Source organism: Ursus americanus, chromosome 8 (genome assembly GCF_024610735.1).
Source record: "Ursus americanus isolate L20-20 chromosome 8, mUrsAme1.1.p, whole genome shotgun sequence".
Taxonomy (NCBI): Eukaryota; Metazoa; Chordata; class Mammalia; order Carnivora; family Ursidae; genus Ursus; species Ursus americanus.
In genome coordinates this window covers 2,602,743-2,627,416 of record NC_142134.1, presented here as the reverse complement: position 1 = coordinate 2,627,416, position 24,674 = coordinate 2,602,743, and the positions used below count along the sequence as shown (strand labels likewise).

The following is a 24,674-nucleotide window of genomic DNA, read 5'->3' as shown; positions in this document are numbered from 1 at the left end:
TTTCAAAGAACTGGAACAAACAGTCCTTAAATTTGTATGGAACCAGAAAAGGCCCCAAATCACCAGGAACTGTTGAAAAGGAAAAACAAAGCTGGGGGCATCACAATGCCAGATTTCGAGCTGTACTACAAAGCTGTGATCACAAAGACAGCATGGTACTGGCACAAAAACAGACACATAGACCAATGGAACCCAGAAATGGACCCTCGGCTCTTTGGGCAACTAATCTTTGACAAAGCAGGAAAAGACATCCGGTGGCAAAAAGACAGTCTCTTCAATAAATGGTGCTGGGAAAATTGGACAGCTACATGCAAAAGAATGAAACTTGACCACTCTCTCACACCATACACAAAGATAAACTCCAAATGGACGAAAGACCTCTATGTGAGACAAGAATCCATCAAAATCCTAGAGGAGAACATAGGCAGCACCCTCTACGACATTGGCCAAAGCAACCTTTTTCATGACACATCTCCAAAGGCAAGAGAAACAAAAGATAAAATGAACTTGTGGGACTTCATCAAGATAAAAGGCTTCTGCATGGCCAAGGAAACAGTCAAAAAAACTAAGAGGCAGCCCATGGAATGGGAGAATATATTTGCAAATGATGCTATAGATGAAAGACTGGTATCCAAGATCTACAAAGAACTTCTCAAACTCAATACACAAGAAACAAATAAACAAATCATAAAATGGGCAGAAGATATGAACAGACACTTTTCCAATGAAGACATACAAATGGCTAACAGACACATCAGGGAAATTCAAATCAAATTCAAATCAAAACCACACTAAGATACCACCTTACGCCATTTAGAATGGCAAAAATTGACAAGGCAAAAACAACAATTGTTGGAGAGGATGTGGAGAAAGGGGATCCCTCCTACATTGCTGGTGGGAATTCAAGTTGGTACAGCCACTCTGGAAAACAGTGTGAAGGTCCCTTAAAAAGTTAAAAATTGAGCTACCCTATGATCCAGCCATTGCACTACTGGGTATTTACCCCAAAGATACAGACGTAGTGAAGAGAAGGGCCATATGCACCCCAATGTTCATAGCAGCATTGTCCACAATAGCTAAATCGTGGAAGGAGCCGAGATGCCCTTCAACAGATGACTGGATTAAGAAGTTGTGGTCCATATATACAATGGAATATTACTCAGCTATCAGAAAGAACGAGTTCTCAACATTTGCTGCAACATGGACGGCACTGGAGGAGATAATGCTAAGTGAAATAAGTCAAGCAGAGAAAGACAATTATCATACGGTTTCTCTCATCTATGGAACATAAGAACTAGGAAGATCGGTAGGGGAAGAAAGGGATAAAGAAAGGGAGGGTAATCAGAAGGGGGAATGAAGCATGAGAGACTATGGACTCTGAGAAACAAACTGAGGGCTTCAGAGGGGAGGCGGGTGGGGGAATGGGATAGACTGGTGATGGGTAGTAAGGGGGGCTTGTATTGCATGGTGCACTGAGTGTTATACGCAACTAATGAACCATCGAACTTTACATCAGAAACCAGGGATGTACTGTACGGTGACTAACATAATATAATAAAAAAAGTTTAAAAAAAAAGAAAAAGAAATGCAAGCCCCTTAGGGCAAGAAGCTTGGGAAAAGTGAAAAGAGACAAGGAAGGAGAGATGACAGGAGGGTCGCGAGCAAGGGCTAGCTGAGGTCACTGTGACCAAGCAGGTAACTAGACCCTAGAGGAAGTGTTAAGAAATAAGCAACCGGCCAGGGGTAGAAAGGAAAATGAGCACCAGAGAGTTAGAAATCAAAAGCTGTTCTCTGTGAGGGGGCAGCCAGCAACCCGATCTATATCTCAGTAGTTCAAAAAAACAGAGACTATCTCTACTTCATATTTGGAAAGTAAGAACTGGGAATGCACAGGGGATAAGGGCAGCAGGACCTCGTTCCCTCTTAAAGATGTAACTGTGACACTCTAAAGATTTGCTCACCAGTTTAAGAAGTTTTATAGCGGAGAACTGAGCATGGAAGATACAGGACATACTCACTGGCCCAGAACAGTAATAATAACATTAGTAGTATAAGTTCTTTACTCTTCCCAACAACCCTGAGTGGTTATTATTCCCATTTTACAGACGAGAAAACTGAAGTATGAAGAGGTTAAATAACATGCCCAAAGTCCTACCTCTAGAAAGGAGCAGAGACAGGATTTAAACACCTATGCCAAACTAACACGGCTGTGATCTCTAGCAGATGTGGAATTTTATTTTCTTTCTTGTTCGCCCCAGTATCTAGCACGGCTGCAGGCATTCCGAATATTTGTTGTCTGAAGAAATGAAGGTGTAATAACAGTAAAAGTACATTTTCTCTCACGACAGGCTCACAAATCGTTGTCATGTGAAGCATCTATTCCAGTCTCTCCAAAGAGCAAACACATGGACACTACACACCTATGTTGAGAAGGGTGTGCACAGAAGAATATTCACTCATCAATTCTAAATTGGTTCATCTACATTAAAAAACTCTGCAACTGCAGAAGTGTTTCTGTTGTCTTTTGATTCCTTGCCAGTTCTTTGTGACTAAAAGTTGTGGAGCCAGATCAGAAGCTCCTGGAGGACAAGGACTTGTTTTCATTTCAGCCCAGAGTTTAACGTTAGTAGGTGTTCGGTAAGTGTGTTCTTTAAATAAATGATGGGGAGTGGGGACTTGTTTTGCTAAACCGAGTGGAGAAGTGGAATGCGGAAATTACACTTTCACCAACAGATCTCAAGAGTGCTCCCACCTCCATCCCAGAGACCATTAAAGGGCAGGAGATTTTTATCAGCAGCCACCTTGTATCTCACTTTCCGTGACTGACACATTGTTCAGAAGATTGTCGGAGAAGGCGGCACGAAAATAAGAGTAGTAGCAACAAACACAACAAACACTGTGGAGTGCTTACTGTTTGCAAGGTACTCTCCTGAACCCTAAGCCCATGCAGTAAAAGCCAGACTGCTCAGAACTGAGTTTTCAGTTTTCAGAATTTCTGAGTTCAGTAGTTTGTTATGACAATAATGGATTATTTTATTGCTGTCACCAGCCTCCACCTTGTTTGGTACCAGTGATTCAAGTACCTCTGGATTTGAGTAGAGTTCACTATGCTGATGTTCTGAGGTTTGCTAACACGTCATACGCACTGAAAATACTTCCAATCATTGAGGGGAAAAAGACACCACCCTTGGGTTTTCAAATACACAATCTGTTGTTTACAGACCACATTATGGATGGAAAAATATAGATGTTTTCTTCACTGTCCCTTCCTAGGTTTGTTACGTTTAACAAAATGTAATTTAGAACCAGGCACTACTTGAGGTTATTGATACATTTAAATGTTAGAATACAGTAAAACTTGGAAGAAAGAATCACATCTTGAATTTTCTCCAGTGTCCTTTTTTACCAGCATCCACTGCGCCCTAGCTACTCTGACCTTCTTTCTATTCCTAAAACCCACCAAACTCTTTCCCACCCTAGAGACCTGTGCTGGCTGTTCCCTCAGCCATGACCTTTTTCTCCTTCATCTTTGCATGGATAGCTGCTTCTTATGGTTCAAATTTTCGCTGACTGTGTCCCTGGCCACCTAAACTAAAGTAGCCACCCGGACATCATCACACCACCGCATTTTAATTTCCTGAACATCATGTGTAACCCTAGGATATTGAGCTGTGAGTCCCACTGAAATAAAAAGAGTGACAGGAAGCAGGAACACTTTCTAACTTGCCAGTGTTAACAGGGCATAGAACAGAGCCTGGCACTGGGCAGCCGGTCACAGGACACATGACGAGTGAGTGAATGACAGGATGAATAAATGAATACCATCTCTTGCCCTTTAATATAGCTTCACTGTTTGACCTACAGACTAGAATGTCATCCAGAACACGAAATGTTATCACAAAAGTCCCAATTTAAAATTGTCATTCTTGGGGAGCCTGGGTGGCTCAGTTGGTGAAGCTTCCAACTCTTGATTTCAGCTCAGGTCATGATCTCAGAGTCCTGGGCTCGAGCACCACAGCAGGCTGGGCACTCAGCACGGAGTCTGCTTGAGATGATCTCTCCCTCTGCAACTCCCCTCAAGTAAGTAAGTAAGTAAGTAAGTAAATAAATCCTTTTTTAAAAAAAGATTGCCATTATTATTTTAATATATAAGTTGCATGAGTCTGAAATTTTGGTCAAACTCACAAAAAATATAAAGAATCCAGAGAAAATGGGGACTATTTCTTCCCAGTAAAGGATTTTTGCAATTCTACTTCCTAAAAGTAAAACTAACTGTAGATTTAAGTATTTGCTTGGCAGCCTAGAAAACTAATGATGATCCCTCACTTCGGTTTTTCTGATACATACTTTACAACCTAGTAATTAAAGCAGATGAACTAGAAAGCATCAAACCAGAAACGTGGAAGGTTTACTGAACCTGCAAAGATAATCTTTATTGGTGCTTTCTCAGCTATGTAACTTTTTTGACTCTAATGTGCTTTCACTAAGTTGCTATAAAGGTTAAATAAAGTCATTTTCATTAAGCAATTTGATAGTCCTATGAAGAAGATTCAATAAAATAAATTCTGTTCTTTTTTTACTTTTAATACTCTGATACCTGATAACAGAAATAAAGAGCAGTGATTTCCCAAACTTTTTAAAAAATAATTGGGCTCACACATTGGGTTGTCTCCCTTCTGCTGATAAAAACTCAAAACTTATAATACATCTGTATCAATCGGTCCACTGATTAACAAGGTGAGCAAAGTTAAAGATAGGAGAAAGTCACCACTTAACTAAAATAAATTAACTAAAATAAACTAATTAAACTAAACTAAATAAAAAAATAAATTAACTTAATTGGAATGAGATCCTCAGAAAGAGACTGAGATCCCCTATCTAAAAAGCAGGAATGTAGTAAAATCAGCTTTCACCACCCAATCAATGAATAGACTCTAACTTGGTACATTTGTTAAAGTGAGCACCTAATTCAGTCTTCAAATGCCTCCAATTATTTTTTTATTCACTAAGATTATCAGTGAAGTATTAATAGTTATAAAAGTGATATTTTTGATCTGGACATGTGCCTCAGACACAAAACTGCCCAGATGTGAACAGAGAGACAGACAGACAAGTATCTACAGACGAGCATGTGTGTGCGTGTTGAACAATCTGCTAACACTCTACAGCGTAGTACTGTCAAACTCAAAACACATTTTGGCAAGACCACACTTCATTCACAAGATGCTTTCGCTTTGTAATCTTTCTAATTTAGGATATTTATTTTCAAATATATGGAATAAATATAACCTGGAATAACTGAATCTAGAATAAATTCTACCTCCCCAAGTGCTTCTCCCTGGGACATAAATTCTGTTTATTATAATAAAACAACTCAAGCTTTGGCAAATTTCCCATCATGCAATCCATGTAAGTAAAAATTACTTACCAGGTCTTGATCCATTATTCCCAAACTGCAAGATGCAGCATGCAAAGAACATAGTACTTCATAAATATTTTCAAAGGAGCAAATAGCAGAAGTCAAAGAAAAGACAGAGGCCTATGTTGGCAAGTCCAGTATTTATGACACGAACATCCTTTATAATGCAACCTTTAAAAATTTTTGAAAAAGCTGATGTTAAAGCCACACCAGCAATAGAATATGTATTTCCGTTCTTCCATTGCTTACCCTGGTTTGCAACTGGGCTTTCTACACAATAGAACTGAGCAACTTTCTGATGTCCCGAATAATTTACTTGAACCTCTTAAATTTTTTCCTCGTTTATCAAAAGAAAGATGTGTTGGCATTCATTCTCAATTTTTTTTTATCAATCAGCATGCATGACAGAGCAACAGAGCAATTCTTCATTATACTAACAGGGGGAAAATTAACTTGACATCAAGCCTAATTGAGTAAAACCTCACTAATTCTTCTAAACAGGGATAAGTCCTGCTTGATTAGTGAAAGCAATTTAGTATAGAGTGTGTTTAGATAAATACACTATTCTTGCTTTCTAGAACTCACACCAACAAATGGCTCCCACAGCAAGCATGGTGGGGGTGGGTAGAGGTCCTTAAGCAAACCTGCCACGTTGTATGGATAGGACTGACATAGCATATCAACTACGTAATAACAACTTGGTTATTATTTCTTTAGATAACTTAAAAACCTGAGGTGCGTCTTGCCTACAAATTGTTCAAAAGCAATTTTTATAGATGCTCCAAGATACTCTATAGCCCAGCAGACAGTCCAGCATATGAACAAACTATCACAAGTCAGACTTCATCAGCTCTGGCAGATTAGTAGAGTCAGAATGAAGGAGACTTCACCATGCAGGCAACCTTCAACTCACTAAAAGTTACATTCCAGATGTTCACCTGTTAGTTACTTGTTAGAAGTCAGAACTGATCACTCACAGTAGTGTTCTCATTACGAAGTTAGGCTCATGTGTGTGGAAGGAACATGGACTTGGGACTCAGGACCCCAGGAGGGGATTTCATCATAGCTTTGCCATTTATTATCTGGTTGAACTTGAGTGAGTGACTTAAGAGTCTTAAGTTACTCATGCATAAGTTAATTTAATACTTATTTTACAGGGCTGTTGTAAGAATCGAACATAATAACAGCTGTAAAGCACCTACTGTCCAGTGCTACCTACTCTTACCCCTAGGCATTTGTTCTCTGTTTTTGAGTATCTCTCTACATTACAGAGGATTAGCTGGGAGGTTATAGAAGCACTTCAATGGGTTCAGGAACCCCTTTAAATTGTATGTAATAATCGGCGAGGACGTATATTCTTCTGTTGCAAAAGTTAATGCACTTCATCAAACGGCTTCCTAAGGAGAATGATTAAGAATGTCCTATAGGCACGCTTTCCTAAATTTTTCAAAAATTTAAATGGCCAAATGTTTAAAAATAATAATTGGAAGTAACCTCTGCAACCTGGTTACCATTTCATCAAATCTTATTTACCTAGTAAGCTCCCCCCTGTCGTTCAACATGGGACAAGCACCATCTTCTCAGGAAAGCATCCACGCCCATGTCACTGGCGTCACTCCCCACACCAACCTGTGCCACACCTTTCTCGGCACCTTGGGCACAGCTCTACTACGGCACTCCTCACACGGTATTACAACTCTCCCGCACACGTCTCTAAGTACCTCTAAGTACCTAGGGGGTGCCAAGTACATGCTAGGTGCGTGTCAAGTAGGTAAGAATTTTTTTCTCACAAAAATGTATTTATATTTGGATTTCATTAAAAGTAGTCATTTTAGTTGATGAGAAGCCTGCAAACCAGGAAGCAACTTAGCTCTGTTAAAAGAACTCTAAGCGTGACTGACCTAAGTTCAAGTAAATTCTGACCTCTCTGAAACTCAGTTTCCTTCTCTGTGAAAAGAGAGAACACCACACCTACCCATCAAGGTTGTACACGAATAATATTTGTTAGGAACCGAGTAAGTCCCTGCACTTGATAGGTACCCCACCATCACAACACCAACTACCACCATCACCATCCTTGCTGTGAATTATTCAGCAGTGACAAGTAATAGAAATCTGATATGCGTATTAATGGGTTGCTCCTCTGACACTCACTGTGTTTCAAAGACTAGAGAAAAGAAAAATCTGTGCGAACAGCCTTCCAGGAGATGGAGTACAAAATGATGTTTCTGGAAGTTCAACATAAGAGCAAGCTACTTCCATATGTGATCACCTGGCTTCCTGAACCCTCCAGGCCTCCGAAGGTAGCAGGCATGCCATTCTCCCTATCTGCAATAGTGTGGGACTCTACGCAGATGGATTATTGCTCTCTCTGTCTCACATCTGTGCCCAAGCTTGAGAGCTCTACACAAGGCTGTATAGATGAACATGTCCATCCCTGAAAATAAGGACACAGGCTCAAGGCTGAGAATTCTGCCTTCCTGCTCAGCAATTTGCTACAATCTGTTATGATCAGCACATTAACAGTCCAGTCCAAACCTTTTGCATTTTTCCCCAACCCCACATTCTTTCACTGCTACTTCCCACCTGCCCGAGATGGAAGCCATCTGACACAACTCCTTCTCCTCTACCCATAGACATTTCACCACCTTCCACTCCATCTTAGAGTAGGACCCCTTCTCCTTTTCATGATCAACAGCTCCACCTGTGTTCTTATTCCCTCTTAGTTTCTTTTCTAGGAATTTGCTCCAACAGATATTCTTCCCATGACTTCCATTCTCTTCTGCATCTTCAAGCTCTCCCTGTCCACTCAGCTTTCCTCCCTGTATGAAATCTCCCTTGGATTCCCCAAATCTTGTTCTTCCCTTCAATGACAAACTCCTTGAAATAGTTCACTTTTCTGGTCTTTTTCTGTACTTGTTAAATCTGGCCTTTCCTCTCCTTACAGGCCACTAAAGCATAATAATGCCTCCAAAAGTAACTATATCTGGCTTCAGAAGCATTGAAAATGTATATATTCTTTTCCAAGCCTTTCAAAAACACTGAGGAAGGAGTTATTCAGCAAACATTTGGTGCCACTTCTAAATATCCCTCAGAACTGTCTCCTCGCCCATAGTTCCGGCCATCAGGACAGATTCTCCCAATCTCTTCTTTCTTGAAACTTCTTCCAAAATTTTCTCTCCCCACCCCACACCAGTTTTCCATCTTCAGATAAACTCATTACTGTGGACACTGATCTAGTATTCCCCTTCATTATTCTGCACTGGGGTTAATGTAAACAAAGACACATCTTATCAAGGAAGACCTACTACATACTGGGGAACTATAGGGTTTCTTCGTTCGCAGATGGAAACATGGCACCAACGCATCCCACCCCAGCCCCTGGACATTTTCTTCCACTTTTTCTCCCTAATGTCCCTGAAAATAGCATTGCCTAGTGTACAGGACTTTGTCCACCAATTCTCTCCTAAGGAACCTTGACTTTGGGAAATTCTTCCTGAAAGGTAAGCAAATCGAAATGAAAATTCAATTCAGCTGCCTCCAGACCCTTCATTCAAACTTGCTACTTGGTTTTGTTCTCTGCAAACTGCCGTGAAAACTCTGCTCTCCTCCTCTATTCTAGAAACCTTCATTGATATAACTCTTATCTATAAATTGCTCCTGCATTGAAGTAAGCCATCTATTTTTGAATCTTTAAAACATTTTCTGACCGTATCTTCACAGTAGATAAAATGCATAAAATGCTCTCCTCTTTCCAGTCGACATGTGCTTATAAACCTGGCCTATGATCCCACAACTCTGTACCAAGTCTCCTTTCAAGAGCTGCTGCTCAATATTCGGCCTTTGAACTAGAGGACATTGTGGCTTTGAGTTCACACCCAATGCTGTCCACTGTTACTCTCATTTAACCCCCATTGCTCCTCTGGAATGTGGTGATGTTTGATAGTATGGTAGTAGTAGTAATGCGATTTAATATTTACTGCATATTCATTACTTTTAAAATATTTCATTTAATCCCAGTAATAATCCTGACTGGTGGAGATTTTCCCAATTTACAAATGAAGAATTTTTAGAAAAGTAAACTGATTAGTTGTCAGAATCAGAATTTAAACGCAAATCCATCTGACGCAAAGTTTTAAAAGTTACTAATCAATTACATCTAATGAATAATACTGTAGTTCAGAAATGACACAAGCTTTGTGCGAAAATAACTTATTTATTCATTTAGTCTTTTACCCTGATTGAAGACTCCTCAATTTTAAAAGCAGAAAAATTAACTATTGTAGATTATCCATATTTGGTTACAGTATAGAAAATGAAAAAAAAATCCAATGAAATCTAACACTGAGAACAAGACTTAGTAAATTCTGACTAGGAAGGAATTTTCTTAATCTAAGGATATCTATTTTAAAAAACACTAAAGCAAGCAATCTACTGATTTTGGAAGTGTTCCCATCAAAGTAAAAAACAAGACAAAATGCTGACCATCACAACGTCTACTCAGCATTATCTCAGGAATCCTCACCAGTGTAATGACACAAGAAAAATAAGAGTTTTGGGGACAACTGGAAAAGAAGGAAAAGATGTGGTTATTTGGTCTCCAATGTCTACACAGAAAATCCAAAAGAATAAGCAAATAAATTTCAAGAAATAGTAAGAGAACTCAGCATTGCTGCAGGATACAGTTAACCATATGAAACGTCACTTCCTCATACCAGTAATAGCCAATTAGAGACTATAGTAAAGGGACCCGGCTGGTTCAGTCAGTTTGCGACTCTTGATCTCAGGGTTGTAAGCTTGAGACCCGCATTGGGTATAAAGAGCACTTAAAAATAAAAATCTTAAAAAAAGAGAAAGAAAAATACAGTAGGAAAAGGATACGGCTTAGAATACCTGCAAAGCTACAAAATAATTAGGAATAAATCTAACTGAAGAGTTTAAAGAGATTCATATGGAAAATTACAAAACAAGGAAAATCTGACATATTATAAAGATGTCAGCTGTCCCTCAATTGATCTTTAAGTTCAATGCAATGTCAATAAAAATCCCAAAAATCATATTGATATGGAAGAACAAAAAAAAAGTTTCAGTGAAAAAAACAATAGGGTGCAGAGTCTTGTCTTAGGAGATTCAATGCTTACTAAAAACTATAATAATTAAGGTAGTATGGTATTGGGCCTGGAATTTTTTTATACAGATAAACAAAAGAGAATAGAAAGCCCAGATACAGACACATTTATATACAGAAACTTGATACATGGCAGAGATAAAATGATTTATCCAATAAAGAAGCTAACTGCTTATCCATATAGAAAAAAATAAAAACCTACATCTTTTTCTTATATCATATACAAAAGTAAATTCCACGTGGGAAATTAAACTTAAACCTTTAGAAGTATAGAAACATAGCTTCTTTACTTTGGCAGAGGGAAGTTTTCTTAAAACCAGAGCATAGAAAACCTGAAGAAAGTATTAATATACTGACTACATTAAAATTAAAACTTTTTTAAATAAAATACAAACTACGTGAACAGAGAAGTCACAGACTTCAAGAATATATGTGTAACCCATTTACTCAATGAAGATTAGGATCCAGAATATATGTAAAATGCCTGCGAATGACAAAGAATCCTTGACCAACCCTCAGTCAGGCTCCACTGAGCCCCCTTCTCACCGAGCCTCAATCCTGGGCTTCTATGTGTCCTTGCAGGGCCCAGTTGTAGCAAGAATCCTGCAGAGTCAGTTTTGTGAGAGCTCCCTACCCTTGATGTCCCCTACTAGTGATTTCCTATCCACTGAGCCCTTCATTCTGCTCGTTAGCTACAAATCCTCAGCTGCCCTTGCTCTATTCCAAGTTGAGTCCAATCCCCATCCTCTGTAGAGTGGACCCGTATTGCTATAGTCTGGACTCAATTCCTCTTCACCATTTCAACAAGCATCGGAATAATTTTTTCTTTAATGTAAATCAATTTTTAAAAAATCAACTAAAAATATGAAGTAGTTGAACAGGGAACACAAAAATAAACTTATGACCAATAAGCCGATAAAGAGATGCTTGACTTCACCAGTAATCAGAATTATACAAAGACAAATAACAAAAAGATGACATTTCAAACTCACTAAAATTGGCAATGAATTTTTTTTTAAAGTCTGAAATTCCCAAGTATTGCTAAAGATGTGCAGAAAATGTGAACTCTCTTCTGCTGTTGATAAGAATGTAAAAAAAGTATAACAGTTTAGAGACCAATTTGTTGTTATTCAATAAAATTATCTGTCTGCGTACCCTATGATCCATTTCTTGCATGTCTATCTATATAGCCCAATCTTTCTCACAGATGTTCTGCAGGACAAGTCTCAATGCCTTATGGTATCCATCATGCATAATAAATTATTTTCTCTTCTGTGCATATAGAATGATACTAACTATGTACCATCCTCAAAAGATGAGAGAAAACAGTCACTTTAAATCATTTTCTTGTCTCACAAAACTTGTCTCACAAAACTCCAGTTGAGAAAAGCTCTAGATCAATGGTTCTGAATCAGACACTACCTAATATCACCCAAGGGCATTTAGAAATGTGAGGGTAATGGCAGCTATTTTTCCATTGTCATTAGTGACTAGAGTGCTACATTGGACAAACAGCACCCCGGGAGTCTTAAATGTTTCATATCCTTCAATGCACAGGCCACTCTAACACAACGAATTGTTCTGCCCAAAATGCCACTAGCGCCCACCTCAGCCCTAGACAAACTCTACAGGAAGACACAATGAGACATGGATAAGAATGTACATTGCAGGGGCTCCTGGTGGCTCAGTAGGTGGTGTCCGACTCTTGATTTCAGCTCAGGTCATGGTCTCCGGGTGGTGAGATAGAGCCTGGCAATGGGCTCCACACTGGATATGGAGCCTAGTTAAGATTCTTTCTCTCCCTCTGCCCCTCCCCCCCAAAAAGAATGTGCATTGCAGCACTGTTGTTACAGCAAAAAGCTAAAAGGAAAAAAAATTATCAATGTCAGAGGAAAAGGATAAACAAGTAGGAGTAACATCATGCAGTTAAAAGGAATGAAGTGGAAATAGAAGTACTAAAATATGGGCCAAAAAAAGCACGTTGCATAATGAAATGTCCAAAATACTATTTTCACTCAGTTTTAAAAATGTGAAATCCAATATATCGTATGGATATATAAGAAAAATAGAAGAGCATGAATAGATATGGTAAGGTCAAGTTCACAATAATGGTACTGATGTGATCGAGCTGTGCCTACGGTGGAGTACTATAAAGCAATGAAAATGAACGAATGACTACTATAAGCAACAACACAGATGAACTTCACAAATGTAATATTGAGCAAAAGAAGGCAGATACAAAAGATTACGTAGTTATGAAGACTGCTGCGTAATGTTAGAACTCATAGAAGTTCCCTTTGGAAGGTAAGGGTATAATCACTGGAAAGGGGACAAAGGAGGCTTCTGAATTGCTGGTGATGTCCTTATCATGGTGTAGGTGGTGGTTCTGAGAACGAATTTACTTTGTAAAAATCTATAGAGCTGTACAGTTATGACCTGTTCACTTTTCTGTTTGTTTTGTCTTGGTAAAAATGTTTATTTAGAGAAAATTTAATCATCTTTTCTCCTTTCTGCCTGCCCCGCCCCCTTACCAGGGATCTCTTCCTAACTCCCTCATTTCTGTCAATCACACCATAATTTTTTTCTATAACCCAGGTTCATGCCCTCGTTTTAGGTCTTTCAACCCCAGAAGACCAACGCTTGCCAACACTGATGAACGCTACCTGGAACTTCTATCAAATTTGTCTTTCCTTCTTTCCCACCATCAAACAGATCTGTTTTCTGTCTCACACTGCGTTTTAGTAATCAAATTCAAAACCAAGACACTTTTGGCATCTTATCCTGGTAACTCATAAAAGGCTTGTATCCACTGTGAGTACGACCTTTTGAAGGTATTTTAAAGGATTCTTTGGCAAACAGTATGTGGGACAGGAATTAGTCAAGATATCTCCGGTAATTTCTAGGGAGACTGAGAAGACTTTTCTTGGAAAGCCTTGTCTTTGAACATCTTTTCTCTCTTTTCGTTTTTACTTCAACACATTCAACAGAAATTCAATTGTCAGTGTTTTTATCTATACACAAAGGGAAAAGAAAGCCCTAAAATTCTACAAGTTATACCCAGAAGTCAAATCTCATAACATTTTAATTATGTTTGCACGGACCTGATAGCACATATCAATTGATTACAATTATAAATTCGACAAAAATAGTAACCATTTAAATGATTAACAGGAAACAAAAATCTTCCCCTTTCTTCTGGATATCGTAGCAGTCCCTGACTGGAACCCTTACGCAACTGTCTGTCTTTCAACTAGATTAAACAGTACAGACTTGGCTATTTTCAACGCACTGTCATATACAGTAACTTACTTGATCCTCTCAGCTGGTCTAGTAAGTAGTCAGTAGTGCCAACATTCTTTCATTATGATTTAATGTGTCAATGTGTGAAATCAGGGAATGAATGGCTCATTGAAGGAGTCACAGCAGATAACCCTAGGTCCCTCCTGAGGGATTTCCTTTAGGAACATCCTTAGGAATGTCCTTTCAAATGAACTGGATGTGTCGTAGTGTGACAGACACAACTGGACTGATAAGTGCATAACTGAGCAACTCTGACAGAGAACCTGGGGTGCAAAAACTGATAATAGCGTTCAAATGGCAAATTACACTAGACTTTAAAGTTTTACTCCATTGAGAACAAATGTTTCAAGTTCTCTTAGTCTATTTCACAGAAAGTCGATGTCTGACCTGCAAGCATGTACATTCAGAAACTTGCCTTTATTACAAGATGGCCTTCGAGTTTTAAAAATCAAGCTTTAGTTTTTAGAAAATGTACTCGAATTGTGAAAAAGGTAAATAATGGAGATGAGAAGGCGTGATGTTCCTATGTTTCATCCTATCAATGTGTTACTCTGTGTTTCCGAGTGGAAAAATGCAAATAAATTCAAAAGCCTTTATGGCTTAGTACAAGAAGGCCTCTTGTAAAGGACAGTATGTAAATAATTAAGCATATAGAGTTAGAAGTTATTCCCAGAGGACTGAAAGTTCAAGTGATAGGATTTGATAAGTCGCTATGAATAAAAACTAAGGAAAGAGAAGGATAAAAACTGGTGAATGGGAGAAGAGAAATATGTATTTATCACATGCATACTGTGTGTCAGACGTTGTTACACAGTTAACCCATAATAAATTATTTAATTTTCACAAAAAAATTCATTAGCTTAAGGATTTTTGCTCATTTAACAGAAGAGCAAACAAATGCTCAGAGATATTAATTGATTTTCCCTAAATCACACCACAAACATTTTATTGCTGAGATGTGAACACTGGCCCGTGTAACCCCAAAACTCTTGCTTTCTTCTCCACATCCAGTTGCCCTGCAAGGAAAAGGAGATTCAGAGAAAACACCTGAAAAGTAGTAGCTAAAATATCAGAAGAAGGTTAGTATAGTGTCACAAAAGCCACCTAATGAGCAATTCCAAGAGGGAGGGAATGGCTCCCAGTGAATGATATGCCTTTATATTCCTAGCATTCAGCCAACAATAAGTACTCAAATATGTGCTAAACTACAGAAATGTCACAAAAAGAATAAGAATGAGTGTTAAGAATATAGTGCAGTATCTAGAAAAATCACTTGAATCACCCCAAAGGGAAATTTCAGAGAAGAACACTGATTTTTTTATACATGATTAAATACTTGAGGAAACGATGAAAAAGAGGAAGGTGCACATAACGACTAGTTAGCAGACAGAAATAATAGAGTAGCGCCAGGTAGGTTAACCAGATGGGCCTAGGGGTCAGGGTGTATGGGTTTAAACCCTAACTTGGTATGTGTGTGACCTTGATCAAGTTACTTAACCTCCCTGTACATCAGTTTCCGGAGATAATAACCATACTTACGTAATAGGGTTGTTACTGTGAGGAGTAAATGAGTTAATATATGTAAAGCACTTAAGACAATGTCTGACACAATCTTCAGTATTAACTAGTCTTTCAAGAAGTTGGGCAGTGTAGGGAAGGAGTAAGGTTGAAAAATCTTAGGGAGAAGCAGAGTCAGGAAAAAAAATACTTTAAGGTAGAAAAGACTTGGGCATGTTTGTAGACATGGGGAGAAGGAGAGATTCAGGAAAGATAAATGGAAACAGGAAGAAGCTGTGGGAAAGATGAACACATTTGGAGAAACTGGACTTAAAAAAGGAGAAAGAATACAAGTCCTGACACAAATGAAAAGGTGGAGAGCAGATGAAACGGAGCAGTTTTCAGAACGTAGCAGAGGAGGTGAGATAGCAAATTTCACAGATTCCAAGGCAAGATCTCCGTCTCACTAAAGGAAGCAACGGTAAGAGTGGGAATATTGCAGAGTAATGAAAAGATTTTAGAAGACATATTCTTGAAATTTTGAAAAGGTTCGCTAGAGATGCATAAAGGTATAGTTAATACCAGTGAGGCATGGGCTAAATTCAGAAAGGATTCAGGTATCAGTTTTTGTGATGTTTCCAACACAAAGACTAGAGCCAGGTAAAATGGCCCACGGGGCAAGAAGTGTTGAGATGGATCCAGTGGGAGCAAATTCCACTGACAACCCAGAACTCCCCTTCACGACAGTCTGGGTGCATCGTCTGCCTGCCACTAAACCAGCTTCTCTGTAAACACCAATCAATCAAAATCAATGAAAATCACTTCTTACATCACTTTATTACTTACTTAGTTTTCAATTTTAACTAATGGCTAATATAACCACATATAGGAAAGTAACTGATTTCTGTTTCATAACTATTGTGATTTTAAACAGTAAATAGGTTTTTGGTGAAATACAGCAGACTGGACATATATATTTATCTGTAGTCCCTCCTGAAACTCCTTAAAATAAAGGAATAAAAAAAGGGTCATCACATCACGGGACAGAAAGAATGGGAGATGATATAACAACATGGAGATATTTGTTTTGGAAAGTGAAAAGTGAAGGATGCAGTCGAACTGACTGCCTATGAGAAAAAAGTCAACAAGAAATAAAGTGATGCAGGGCCAAGAATTTCAGAGAAGTTTAGGGAATGGAGGCACCAAATACCTCTGAAAGTGACAGGTGAAGAACAAAACTAAAAATAAGAGAATTCATTGTAAGTTTATGAAAGGAGCAATCAGAACCCCAGATCTTTGCTCCCAAAACAATGCAACAAGGCAACCACCCCAAACGACTAGATTCACCCTCTGAGAATACTGAACCAGAGAGACTTTTGCTTCAAGGACGCAAGGCAGACTGAAGGCTGCAAGGACGTGCAGAGCTAAAGACAGGGGTATTACGTCAAAGCTGCACAATGCTCCGCCCCTGCTGCTCCCACCCCACTTCCAACATGGGCAGCCAGGAATACACAACTTCCTCGCCACTTCCAGGCGAGAATGGAGAAAAACCAACCATCTGGAGAAAAGACCAGTGGGAAAGCCCCATACATATGGGTTTCCTGATCAGTTTTTTCTAGCTCATACTTAATAAGAAAAAGAATGCTTTCCCCATTTCAGTATAATATTTTACTTATGTTCTGAAAAGACATGAAGTCTGTCTGTTCTATCCCACTGGTATGTACTCAGTATTTAGAATAGTGCCAAGAATATACTAGGTCCTCAGAAATATTTGATGAATGAATTAAATGTATTTAACATCTGTTGGACTCCCATGGAGACCCAAGCACCTCAAAAACGTTCTCTCTGTATTTGGAGAATATCACTTCATGTCAGTTGTTGACAAAGGAAGTGTCCCTAACATCACCACATTTTGCAGCTAAATTCTACTTCTCCGTACCTCAATTTTAAACATAAAAGTCACAATACTTAACTTCTAAAAATGGTTGATATTAATGTTTCTTCCATTAGGAAAAAAAAAAAAGGAATGCCTATCACTTTATATTTATTGACATCAATTCCTAAAGAAAAGCATTAAGAGGTTTCCTGTAGAAAAAGACTGGCTATATGCAAACAATGAATCATGGAACACTACATCAAAAACTAATGGTGTACTACATGGTGACTAACATAACATGTTTAAAAGAAAAAAAGAAAAAGACTGATTACAGAGTACAGGAGAAATAAGCCAGATGGTCCCTCTAGTGGCCTAGAAAAGCTACCACTCTCCGGAGTACCTAACATGCCTAAGGAATCAACACCTAAATAGTCCTTCTAAAGCTGTAGATTCATGCGGAAAAGACCCATCTGGCTGCATAGATACTGAAATGACTTCTCCACAGGTGTATATGGTCGTCAGAGAGAACAAAGCATCAAGTGTCACGGGGTGAGCTGTGAAACATTACCCAGTGGCAATAACTGAGTAACTATGTTCCCCTTCTTCCCTCATGACTGCCTTCTTGTTATTCCCCTATGACCCCCAGCTTGTCCTGGAAATATGTGTGCTCCTGCATACAAGCACCTGCGTGCCCCGTGCGCACGCACTCATGAGCGTGTGCGCATGAGCGTGCGCACGCACGCATGCACACGCACGCGCACTCCTGTGAGTCCCATGGATTGTGAGGCCCAACATCTACTGGGTCTGGAGTAAGGCTACTAAGGAAGTCTCACTGATTTGTTTAAATATTTAAAAGTTATCATCAAACTAAAGAACTGTTAAATAAAATATCTTCCATCCTCTTACGGTCATAAATACACTTACATGGCAATACATTTTTTTAAATGCGTAAAGCTATGGTTTTTATATGACTGAACATAGACAAAATACCAAAGGCAATTAAATTTAAATATTATTGCACATCTGAGTATTCTGTGATGGACCAGAATTATGTGGATGAATATCAATTAAGACATCCCTAAGTCGTGGATTTTAATTATTCTATAACAATTCTTTTGTTCTTCCTATATTCCAGCAGAGTCAAAAATCATGCTATTATCGTCTAGATTGTCATATAATTTGCATTCTATTGATAGAGTGCCAAATATGGCTACTTTTCTTCACTCGCTCATAGTTTCTTATTTTCAATTTGGAAAAACTTCACTATGTTGAAGCAGTAGCAACAAGAATCGTCAACAAAATTCTTAAGGTGATTCTTGGACTTAGAAATGAACCATGAATTTTCCATATCCTGTTCAATTCTCATAATGGGGGTATCTAGGTTAAGTCATTTTTATCATATAAAATATTAGAAAATATTGTAATTTTATTATTAAAATCACTATCACTAATATTATACTACCTACTGTCTCTTAAAGCAATATCTAAACCTTTATGGTATTTCTTAAATTCAACCTCTTTCAATATTTTAATGCAATATAAAGAGAAAACTGAAAATAACATTATGTTATTCAGTTTAAGTCTCTATTCATTTAAGACTATGCCTTCAACCAAAATAGCCAAAAATAGTCCCCATGAGAAATTAGTGTCAGGACTATTTGTACAGCTCATCTCAAGGCCTGGTGCATGGCTGTCATCCTGGAACGCACATTCTCTGCCTTCAGTTGGACTTCTAATTCCTAGAAGTATATTTCCAGAATCCTAGCTTCATTACAGCCTCTCACTAGATTGGTAGTTTACCATTGTTTACAATTCCACAGTCGTTTTTTTTTTAAGATTTTATTTATTTATTAATTAATTGTTAATTAATAATTAATTAGTTAATAATTAATTAATTTTAGAGGGACAGAGAGCACAAGCAGGGTAGGGGAGGGGCAGAGGGAGAGGGAGAATCTCAAGCAGACTCCACATTGAGCGCAGAGCCTAACACAGGGCTCGATCTCAGTACCCTGAGATCATGACCTGAGCCTAAATCAAGAGTTGGATGCTTAAATGACTGAGCCACCCAGTTGCCCTCACAGTCATATCTACTCAGAATATTGATGGAATTGTGCCATTAGTCCCCAGCACTGATGTCAGGAAGTCCAATGCCATTTAGCCTCCAGTTCCCTTGTATATAGCCCACTTGACTCTTCTCGAAGATTTTAGAATATTCTTTTCTCAGATATTTGCATGGCTGGCTCTTCTTTCTCGTTAGCTAATTCTCTCCTGATCTCTGTAGGGATCTTTCTTGATCAATCAAAGAAGCCCCCCCATGTCATTCCCACATCACTATTTTTTTTTAAAGATTCAATTTATTTATTTATTTGAGAGAGACAGAGACAGAATGAGCATGAACAAGCGGAGGGGCAGAGGGAGAGGGAGAAGCAGACTCCCTGTTGAGTAGAAAGCCCAGCTCGGTGCTCTGTCCCAGGACCCCAAAATCATGACCTGAGCTGAAGGCAGACACTTAACTGACTGAGCCACCCAGGTGCCCCCCACATCCCCATATTTTATTCTCATCAAAGTATTTGTTGTTATGTGGTATTTTCTAGTTTTACTCTTTTCTATGTTGTCTCCTAAATAAACTGTAAGATTCACAAGAATTCATCCGCTTCTGAATCCCCAGTGCCTAGGACAGTGAGCAGGTACTAAATGGTTATTGGGTAAATGAATGAAAGCCTGTGTTCAAGCATTACTTCCAGAAGGACAGTAGGAATAGCTTTTCAACTGATATTTGTAAATTACGTGAAACAGGATCACGTGCGGGATCCCATTTTTGTCACGGTGTTCATATTTACTACAAACACGTCTTCTGGCCATGGTAAATCATAAATCAGGAGCCCAGAAACTTCAAAACTAAAATCAAACTTTTGAGCAGTTCAATTTATTTGTCTTCAGGAAGCAACAGCCTCGGGCCAAATGATCTTCTTTCCTTACAAAAATTAATAGTTATTAGGTTAAAAGTTAATGTCATCACCTTGATTCTAGTAGAGTAATGACCTGAAGAAGACAATCCAGCAAGGTATACAAGCATGCAGGCTTCAGCATCAGATGCCCTTGGTCCTGTTCCAAGCTTTGCCATGTAGGAGCTACGTGTCCTTGGGTTTGTTATTTAACCTCTCCAAAGGATAGTCTCTGAATTGCAACAGTACTGTCTCCTAGGCTACGATGAGGGTTCAAGGAGGACATTAATTTAAATTTCTAGGCAGAGTCCCTGAGCATTAATAAATGTTAGTTATAATTATTGTAAGAAATTATCTATTTGAACATATGCATATTCTTTGCAAAATCTTGGCTCAAAATATCATTCATTACACTGCATGAAATAATTTCCTGTCTTAGCTCAGTGCTAACACAAAAATGCCTCTTCAAACACACTTGAGATTTTCCTTAATCAGGTGGGGCAAAGTGTATGAATGATCATGTTTTCTTTCCAGAAGGAAGCTCAGGTCATTTGCCATAACAACCTCTTCCAGGTATCTTTTTTTCTACTTTTTTTTCTTAGCTGGCTTTCCTTGATTTTATTTTCAGTTTTTCTTTTTTATATTGTGTTTAACTTTGTAGCTTATGGATCTGCTATTTACCAACCGAGTGACCCTGGGGAAGTTATTTAATATCTAAAATTCTACTTTCCTCATCTGTCAAATGAGAAGTGTTGTGAACACCAATGATACTGTCACCTAGCACCCTTATATCATAACCATTCCTCCTCTACTCCATCCATATGCCCTTGCAGTCATACAAGGGGCCCAACCCTCTAGATTAATCTAGAAGTGGATGACTAATTCAAGCCAGACCAAGGAGACACTTGCCAGGAATTTGGACTTAGAACTGAAAGAGTCAGGTCAATTTCCTTCTAGTGACTGAAACTGTAAGACATAAACCTCAGGAGTTGCTAGTGGCTATGTTTCCCATTTATAGAAGGAGCCAGTGCACAGTGAAAGAAAGAATGACTCTGAGCTACAGGGAAGATGAAGACAAGGAGTTCTAATGGTTCTAATGGTTCCTAGGTTCTCGCTCTTCTTATAACCTGGCTGTTCCATTAGACAACCCACTATCTTTCCAATAAAGTCTCCTTTCTGCAGGGGCGCCTGGGTGACACAGTCGTTAAGCATCTGCCTTTGGCTCAGGGCGTGATCCCGGCATTCTGGGATCGAGCCCCACATCGGGTTTCTCCACTAGGGGCCTGTTTCTTCCTCTCCCACTCCCCCTGCTTGTGTTCCCTCTCTCACTGGCTGTCTCTCTCTGTCAAATTAATTGATTAATTAATTTTTTTAAAAAGTCTCCTTTCTGCATACGTAATCTGGGTTTGATATCCATCACTTGAAAACAAAATAGTTCTAAGATGTAGAAAATAAACCCTATTTTGAATAATTGTTATAAAAAGTAAATGAGAGGGGCACCTGGGTGGCTCAGTTGGTTAAGCATCTGCCTTCGGCTCAGGTCATGATCCCAGGGTCGTGGGATCCAGTCCCACATTGGGGCTCCCTGTTTAGCGAGGAGTCGCTTCTCCCTCTGCCATTCCCCCTGCTTATGCTCTCTCTCCCTTTCTCTCTCTGTCAAATAAGTCAATAAAATCTTTTAAAATAATTAAAAATAAAAGTAAATGAGATAAAACAATTAAGTGCCTAGCATACTACCCAGCATATAATATTCACTCAAGAAATGATACCTATTAACATTATTTAGAAGACAGGGATACAAATTCTAAATCAGTTAATTAATGAACACAATTTTAATAGCTTACAAATCTTTTTTTCTTGCAGTTTCAAGATCACTCAAAGGAATTCTTTGGTTTTGGATCTTGAAAGAATTGCAAAATAAGAGAAATGCTCTGGTTACGTTTGCTATGTATCACTGTATAAATCTAAGTAACTCATACATATAGTTAAATAATCTTAGAGAATAATGAAGTCTCAGATCCAGTAACCCTCAATTTCTTGCTTAACTCACTTGTTCAGGGTAAATTATATGGAGGAAAATTAGAAAAAGAATACAGACTTACATTCCACTTATCCCACATATACAATAAGTCAGATACATTTAAGCATGTAAAATACTGATTTGGCTACATTCGCAGAAGTCTTCACATTATACAAAGGATGCAATATAGTAGAAAGAAAATGGAATCACCGTACCTGTAGAGATACCACACTGACATTATCAAAATGGATGTGTCCATTAGGCTCTGTGACAGCCGGATTTGCATAACACGTCACACCATTGATGGCAGGTAACGTTTTAGGTTGATGAGTTTTCTCATGAGAAGGACCAAAGTCATCATTTCTAAAGTGGGTATGATCATTCTACATGAAAAAATTTAAAAAGCAAGAGGAGGTTATAAGAATAAAAAATGATGGTTCACACATGCAAGAAAGTAGAGAGTTTAGTGCTTTTTATTCACAAGAGAAAATTCTTATGTCTATTCAATATGTAATCTTTTTAGATTTATAATTGTATCTTCACTTATTAGATTCTGTTTTTTCATATTAGGGTACATATGCCTTCTTATTTTGATGAACATGAATGAATACAAATTGTGCACATTTTTCTTGACATTAAATTGTTGGTACTTATTCCAAATTCTACACTGTGAATCGATTGTTTTTCTTATACTTATCATTATACTGACTCTTCTTTCTCTTCACATTCACAAGTCTAATAACTGAGCTGTTCACATAATTATAAGAATAAAATTCCAAGGGCACCAGAGTGGCTCAGTCAGTTAAGCATCTGACTCTTGATTTCAGCTCAAGTCATGATCTCAGGGTCATGAAATTTAGCCCCATGGCAGGCTCTGTGCTGGGCGTGGAGCCTGCTTAAGATTCTGTCTCTCCTTCTGCTTCTCCCCTCTGCTTGTGCCCTCTCTCTCTCTCAAAAGAAAAAAAAGAAAAAGAATAAAATTCCTGCCTTTATTTGCCTATAAATCTATATAAAGTAGCTTTCAGGGATCAAACATCAAACATTTTCAATAAAGTCTACTTACCTGACCATATGTCTTTAATAACATCTTAAGCACTCTCTCAAAAAAGAAAAGCATGTAAAATCCACCAAACACAGCAATTGCCTTCTCAACATAGTTGTCACTTTTGGGATTAAATCCAAATGCCTGAGAGAGAAAAAAATTCAGGTAAAAACAGGTAATTTAACCTGATTTCTGGAAAATAATAAGAAATCTTTCAGTATACAATTTTCACCAAAGTTCTAAGTCCATCTTCAGGTGAGGTAATATTGGGAATTTAACCACCAAAATCACAAAATAGAAACTATGAAACTTAAGTAACCAAACTGTAAGAGATCACATAGGAGTCTTATAACCAGAGGAAGTTCTATTAATAAAACCCCCAGAGTATCTTATAGTTTCCCACCTTCAGCATTATTTGCCTTGAAGGAGAAAGCTTTTCATAGTAAAGAAGAAGCACCGATTCCCACTTTTATTGATAATGATAGATCCAGGTAATGAAGAAAAATGAGACACTGATAATCCATTTTCTCTAAAAGTAATATATTTGTCCATCAAACCCAGATTCAAATTTTTAAAGCAAATATGACAAGCCATTTGGATTACTGTTTTCCCAAGAGAGACCCTTTTAAACCTAGGGGATCCTGGTAGGCCCTAAAGAGATAAAGAACTCAAGGGCTGGGCCTAAGAATGAAGAAGAAAAGATTTCATTCACACACACAGACACACACACACACACACACACACGTGAGAATGAAATAATCTACTGTTTATGGGACATGGGGCAAGAGCTAGGGTTTGAAATTATAAAGAGTCAAGGTTTTCCTACCAGACAAGACACACAAACTTAAATAAAAGCTGCAGTAAATGTTTGAGGACATTTTGTGGTATATCTTCAGTAAATCTGACATTGCAGGCTCTTTAGAAAATAAATAAGTAATAAAAGATCATAGAAAAATTAAGTTTGCCAAAATGCAAGACAAAATAAAGTTGTAAGGCCCTTAGAGGTGTCCCAGAGCTGTCTGGGCACGTCCTGGTGGCTGGCCTCTTAGAATATTAATTTTATCTCTGACACTGATATATCCTGTAGCTTGAGACAAGCTTTTTCATCTGCTGTGATTCAGCTTTCTCTTATCCAACACTATCAACCAGACCATAAAACGCTGTGAGAATTATGGAGCCTTAAAATGTACAAAGTGCTAAAACATTTAAAAGAAACAATCATTCACAGAAACAAACAGCCAACATCCTTACCTCTGGAATAAGCTGGAAAATGGCATTTGAAAATAGAGTCCCAATAGCCAGACCCACGAAAAAGGTCAATATCTTAGGGAAATAAGATTTCTTTATCAATGGAGTCAAAATCAATCCGAGGAGAGATGCCAGATTAATAATTGTCACTGACAAGAGTCCATATCCCCAAACTGCAGGTCAGAGGGAAAGAGTAGAA

General features: G+C 38.3%; 1 protein-coding gene across 3 annotated transcripts in view; it reads right to left on the bottom strand.

Annotated features, from left to right (window-relative positions):
- SLC39A8 (solute carrier family 39 member 8) overlaps window positions 1-24,674 on the bottom strand; it is a 73,826-nt gene that overhangs the window by 18,621 nt on the left and 30,531 nt on the right. For all 3 annotated transcript variants that reach the window (XM_045792564.2, XM_045792547.2, XM_045792554.2), the window contains exons 4-6: window positions 24,479-24,648; window positions 23,249-23,371; window positions 22,401-22,568 (exon numbers count right to left, since the gene is read on the bottom strand). In XM_045792564.2, the coding sequence (XP_045648520.1) occupies window positions 22,401-22,568; window positions 23,249-23,371; window positions 24,479-24,648 (461 nt within the window). The remainder of the gene's footprint in view (window positions 1-22,400; window positions 22,569-23,248; window positions 23,372-24,478; window positions 24,649-24,674) is intronic.